This window comes from Lepisma saccharinum, chromosome 19 (genome assembly GCF_977018435.1).
Source record: "Lepisma saccharinum chromosome 19, izLepSacc3.1, whole genome shotgun sequence".
Classification (NCBI taxonomy): Eukaryota; Metazoa; Arthropoda; class Insecta; order Zygentoma; family Lepismatidae; genus Lepisma; species Lepisma saccharinum.
In genome coordinates, this window is record NC_139247.1 from 64,470,686 (window position 1) to 64,477,658 (window position 6,973).

General features: G+C 36.6%; 1 protein-coding gene across 1 annotated transcript; it reads left to right on the forward strand.

Annotated features, from left to right (window-relative positions):
• The first annotated feature begins 1,314 nt into the window (after positions 1 to 1,314).
• Positions 1,315 to 1,719, forward strand: LOC146003042 (histone-lysine N-methyltransferase SETMAR-like). The gene has a single exon (XM_083141205.1). It carries the CDS (start codon positions 1,315 to 1,317, stop codon positions 1,717 to 1,719), a length of 405 nt encoding a protein of 134 aa, XP_082997331.1.
• Positions 1,720 to 6,973: the final 5,254 nt, after the last annotated feature.

The window sequence follows — 6,973 nt, forward strand, 5'->3', positions numbered from 1 at the left end:
TAAAAATATATTGTCACACTTCCAAAATTTTAATTAATAAAAGAATGTAAAGATGAAAACTTGCTTGTAATAAAATTTTGAAAATATAAATGCCAAAATATGAAAAGAAATTTAAAAGTTTCTCAGCAATATCTGTCGGAAATCCATACGTGCTAAAGTCACAAATGTAACAAATCTTCCCTCTTTCAATCTGTTCATTTCATGGCACGAGACAAATGAGAATAACTTTCAACATTGTCATTGCAGAGTTTACTAAATGATTATTACAAACATGAACTCTCAAACTGGGCGTCAGCCTGTTGAGTTCACTAATGTAAATAAATAAATAAATTGTTATCAAATGTTTGCCTTTACAAATAATTTTGACTCCAACGCTTCCTGAAGATGCTTGTTGTTAATTCCAGCTTAGATTTTACAGAGTAAACTCTAGTCTACATTACGGCTATTAGGCCATATTTAGACCATGGCTGCATTCATGTGTTTCGTCTTTTGAAATATCTGATAGCAGGAGGTCAACGAGGCATGTCTTGAAAAGATCAAGCTTGAGAATTCAATCCAGTTGGGGCAAAAAGACGAATATTGAAAGATCAAAGAATCAGAAATAAAAGACGTATATTTAAAGAAACAGGATCAAATAGAAATATACGCACACTGAAAGATCTTAGAATCAACCGAACAAAATATGTATATTGAAAGAAACTGAGAATCCAATGTAAAAATGATGTAAATTGAAAGAAATAGATTTCAGTGTAAAACACAGAAGATGTGTGTTAAAAGAAACTGAGAATCCAATGTAAAAAAGATGTAAATTTTTAAATTGAAACAAACTAAGAATCCAATGTAAAAAAGATGTAAATTGAAAGAAATAGAATTTAGTGTAAAAAACAAAAGATGTGTGTTAAAAGAAACTGAGAATCCAATGTAAAAAAGATGTAAATTGAAAGAAATAGAATTCAGTGTAAAAAACAAAAGATGTGTGTTAAAAGAAACTGAGAATCCAATGTAAAAAAGATGTAAATTTTTAAATTGAAAGAAACTGAGAATCCAATGTAAAAAAGATGTAAATTGAAAGAAATAGAATTCAGTGTTAAAAACAAAAGATGTGTTAACAGAAACTGAGTATCCAATGTATCAGGTCATCCCATAAGTAATGTCGTTTTTCGAGCACCACTGCAATGACGCCATCTGACGAGTGAATTGTGAAGTACATGGCACGTGCCATAGCTGTGTGATATAGTGTACGTCATTGTGCTTGAGTGCGTAGAGGAAGAACGGTCTTATTCCACCTTTTGGAACAGTGTCGTGTGTCTGATCATGGCAGTGTCGGAGGGATACATACGGCATATCATGCTGTATGAATTTCACCAGGGACATTCAGCCAGCGCAGCGGCACGAAACATCAATGCCGTATATGGGGAGGGTGCTACGGATGTGAGGAAGTGCCAGAGGTTTCGTTCTGGAGGTACCAGCCTCACCGACAAGCCACGAGAAGGGAGACCTGTTGAGGTGGACAACGATACCCCGCGAGCAGTGGTGGAGGCAAATCCGATGCACACTTTTGAAGAACTGGCCACCGAACTCCATGTCACCCATTCGACCGTTCGTCATCTGCAGGACCTTAAGTACGTGTCAAAACTCTGGAAATGGGTACCCCATGCCTCAGCAGAAGCAGAACCGAGTGGACATCTGCAGTTCGCTGCCCACCCGTCACAGACGTGAGCCATTTCTGGACGGAATGGTGACAGGGGATGAAAAGTGGATCCTCTACCATAACATTACACGCAAACGGCAGTGGGTACCTAAAGGGGGGTCGCAGGTGCTGTGCCAAAACAGGACCTCCACCCTCGCAAAGTGATGTTGAGTGTTTGGTGGGATATCCGTGGGGTAATCCATTTTGAGCTCTTGCCACGTAACCAGACTATCAATGCAGATGTCTACTGTCAGCAGCTGGAACGGCTACGGACTGCATTGTTGGGAAAACGTCATGCTCTGGTTCATCGCAAGGGTGTGCTCATCCACGCCCACACACGGCAAGATGGACCTGTGCAAATGTGGAGGAAATGTGGCTGTGGGAAACTCCCCCACCCAGCCTTTTCACCAGATCTTTCACCAAGAGACTACTGTATTTTTCGCAGCCTGCACAACCACCTGTCCAGGAAAACACTGCAAGATGAAGATGACGTGCGACGAACAGTGACCCAGTTCGTTGCCTTCAAAACTGGTGACTTCTTTCAGCGGGGGTTTCAACAACTGGTTGATAGGTAGCAGAGTGTTGTGGAGTCCGATGGAGACCATTGTCCTGACTAACAGTAGTGTTCCAGGCAAGTTATCGTTCTTTTTCTCACGGTGCAAAAATACATTACTTATGGGATGACCTGATAAAAAAGATGTAAATTTGTAAATTGAAAGAAAATGATAATCCAATGTAAAAAATATGTAAGTTTGTACATTGAAAAAATGAGAATACAATGTAAAAAAAAAAGTCAAATGAAAGAAACTGAGAATCCAAAGTACGTATAAATGATGCATGTGGAATGAAACTGAGAATCAAAGGAAAATAAATACACATTCATATATCTGAAAATCAAACATTAAAAAACATGTATATTAAAAAATCTGACCAGCAAAGGTAAAACTACGTTTATTGAAAGAAAGTAAAGGCTGGGGGCAAAAATACGTATACTGTACACTGAATGAAACCTATAATTTGGTTCAAAGAAAGACGCACGTTGAAATAATCATACAACCAATAACAATACCACGTACGCCTGCTGAAACTGGGAACAGTAAACAAAATGTGCCCTACAAATGAATTCAATATACAGCTCCTGCAAACAGCCCTTGATTCAATCACACTGCTTATGCATACCTCCAGTTCAAGGACATCCTGAAATTGAACTGCTGGATTTACAGGCGTTCGCAACAGAACGCAAAGATCCAAATTTAGCAGGATCACTTCGCTGGCAAAGCAATGAATATTTCAACGCCTTCCTTCTCGTTCCGACGTTCCTGGATTCTGACGTATCTCGCCGCCCAAAGGAATGGCGAATCGTAATTGAAACTTGCCAATTCGGAACCCCGATTGTAATCGGGAGAAAATCAAACAACACTCCCCTTTGCTTTATTTTGGTCGGTCCGTGGGGCTGTTTAACTTCCCATAATTATAGGTTAACCGCGATGCCTGAAGGGTCAAAGGAAACCGTTAAGGGTGTAATCCTGGATGGTTGCATGGCATAGTGGATATAAATCCTCACAGGTTGAGTGAACGAAAGTAGTCGAGGTGAGAGTATACGACTATTCTCTATTACAGCACAAGTCAATATTTCTTCTTTACATTGTAAATTTGCTTATGTTATTTATATCAGTTGTAAACGTCAAATGTTAATGTTCAAGTTGGTGCAAAATAATCATTCATTCATTCACACTTTATTGGTTTCAGCTGTTATACCAGCTCTACACCAAGTGTCCTAAAAATAAGTAATGCATGTAACATGATACTGTTACATAAAATTACAAATTTTGAATATATACTATTTACATATGTCTACATTAATATCATGAAAAGATCTAAAGCCGATAAATACAATTGTTACATCTGGTGACGATATTAAAGAGGATAAAGAGGTTAGGAGAGGTATTCTTGTTTTTATTATTGATACATTCTTGAATAAGATACCCCTCTGATTGGTAGAATGTGGGAATTGAAATATAACATGATGAGCATCTTCCTGGTCTAAATTGGACTTGCACATAGGTGAATTAACTAAATTAATTTTATATAAATAGTGATTTAATCGTATGTGACCTGATCTCACTCCTAGTACTTATTATAATTAAAAACTTTCTGGGTATATTAAATGTATAAAGCCATGGAGTCTTATTACTTAAATTTTGTACATTTTTGTACATACATTTAAATTTTTGTTTAACCCATATCTCCCAATCTTGTAGAATTTTGTATTTAACTCAACAACCTTTTTGTTTCCTATGGATGTTAAATTGTACAACGTTTATGTCCTTGGCATAGTAACAGAAAAAACAGTTGTGGAAGATTGTGATAAAAGTTTCTATCAAAAAGTGATTTGCTGCGTTTTCATTCATATAAATATTCAGGTAATTGCAAAATTTATGTAATGATCTTCAATTAGGCAAAACGTTAACCAACAAAACAACATTTATTTAACTTATAATTTCATGTTATAAAAACTACATGAAAGACCTTCAACAAAGACAAAAGACAATTTTTCTCCAACTACACTTGTTCATAGTATATCTTCTTAAATCCTATATCTTTTTCTTAACTTCTATCAATTTAGGATACTTCTAATAACCTTGAATTTAGGTATGTAATCAGCCCGTAGAAGTTTAGCTTCACCTTCGCAACTCCTGAAAAAATATTCTTCAGTGTGATAACAGTACACGGATAATTAACCGACAACGACAACAGAACAACCCTTTGGTTAATCTCTCTCATTCACCTTCTGCAACAATGAGAATACATGCTACTTTCCTTTCGTTTATATGTATTTATGTAATTTCGTTATAACTCAAGTGAGCTTATTGAGATCTGTCTTTTGTTATCAAAATCATGACTTTACATGACTTAGAGTTTCGAAATTTCCAATACGTTCCATGCGAAAGTCCCAACAATGATCTTGTTTCTCTTTTCCGCACTACAACAATACTTCAGTTTTAAACATGGAGAAAACGAAAAAAGAGATAATTATTGATTCTCGGTTCATTTTTTCTGTCTTTTATTTGCCTATGTTCCAACTATTTCATTCTTAGTGTAATTATCACTTTATCAGTATTATTAAAGTGATTAAAATTATACAAACTGTTTATTCACAAATGCAATATCAACAAGAAAATAAAATGCAATAACATGCCCTACAGGTTTCATGTTTTCTCGTTAATTTAAACGTGTCTTCTCTATGGCAATTATGCGTACATCATCATCATCATCAGTACTCCACTATGAATAACATTTTTTGTAGAAATTACATTCAATGGAAAAAAATCCAAAGTTAATGGAAGTTAAAGTTTCACGAAACAGCGCATACCCTGTGAAAATTTTAGGACTGTAGCACTGGAACAATGGGCAAATTATGTATATGCCAGAGATAGTTACGAAACGACTGGCATGTAATTTATGTTCATGTCCTTATTTTGTCGATATTTTATAATGTTAGTGATAGGCGTTTATTAGATTGCTAAGAAGAAGAAGAAAACTTGCACGTTGTCAGGGTATAGTCTGTTCTGTTCATTGGAAATATCTCGGTAACGTGAATAAATGGTGAAAGCATGGATTGTGTTATTAAAACCATGCACATAAACAAGAAGATCTATGAAACCATTGCACACTTCACTCTGCATGGTTCATTCTTTTAACGCTCGTCAGTTAGTACACCTCAATGTAAAATGGCTAATGCTGTATTTGGAATCCTTTGTAAAATAAATAAATATAATGCAAGCTGAAATTGTCACTAAAATCCATTGCATATTTTAAAAATATTACTCTTGCTTCAAGCGATACTGAACGCAGTCGATATAAATCTGTCTTAGGGAGATTCATGTTTGGGAGATTGGTTTTTCAGCACTTAGAAGAAAGTTTGGTAACCCATAGTTTCGATAACAAAAAAATAGAAACATTTGTATTTGAATTTTACAATAACATTAATGTCTTGCGAACTTTGATTGAATTTGATTTCTACTTCCTTAAAGAAAATTGGAATTTTTCGCAAGTCCATATTCAAATCCATACTTTGATTATACTAACTAAATATATATATTTACATATATACATATATAACACTTTTTGAGTACATACAAATACGTTTCTTAGTTATAAGGTACCATAAACTCGTTATCCTGCAAATTAAAATTTACGGTGTATGTTGAAGAGGAGATTTATTTTGGAGTGGCTTCAGAGAAAATTCCTCCCAGCAATGCACTTCGGGACATACGATAGCCACTACATAACAGAGGTTGGCGCTTACGTCAAGAACCTTCCGTTCAATCTTCGCCCACAGCGTCCATTCCTCAGGCACCGCGATTTAAGTGACATCCTGTGCGCCCCAATCCGATTTGAAGCAAATAGGATACACGCCAGCTCAGGACTGAATTTTTCAACGACCAAAATAAGTTCGCAACACACGCAAAGTAGCTGCTTCACGTCCCCGCTGCCGAAAAACAATTAATTATTAAAAGTGTAATTAGGTTTGTGCAGAGGCTCTGGTTTAACGTTCTGCCTTCCTGCACACCTGTAAAACGCGTTCTTCAGAGCAGGCTTCAAATTGCCTCCTGACACTGACACATACCCACTCACCCACATCCACACACACGCACACGCACAAAAACATAAACAATTCCAGATGGCGTCCACGGCAGCAACACACAACCCTAATCATCCAAAATGTCCGCTTGGTCTCGTGGGGACATCTTTCGAATGTGTAATGGAATTCGAGCGGCGCAGTGTACCGAATTCATTACACGGAACATTCGCTCGCTGAATGTTTATCTGTGTGTATAAGTAAAATTGCAATTGAATGTTATCGATTTTCTGAAAACGAATGCGGCGATGAATCCGAACGATTGGTGTCCCCCCCCCCACCCCCGCGCTTTTTTGTCGGCAAAGGAAAAGGGAAGAGTATTTGCATTTTGAAGCGAAATGTGGGTCTTTTAGAACACTTTGTAGGGCTCTATGATCATTTCCGTTCGTCAACATGAAACTCTTTTAACTGTTAATATGTGAAAATGTTTCCCAAAGACTCCAATATAGATACGTGTATGTAAAGTACCTCACAGAAAACTGGCAACTGCTTGTTACAAAGCTTTATAGAGAAAATATATTATCCATAGATTTTAACCAGGAATGTTTGTAGAAAACCAAGACATACGTCCAGGAGGACTTCCGAACTTTCAGTAATTAATAAATATGATCGGTATTGATGTCTGGGTAAAACTGTACGTG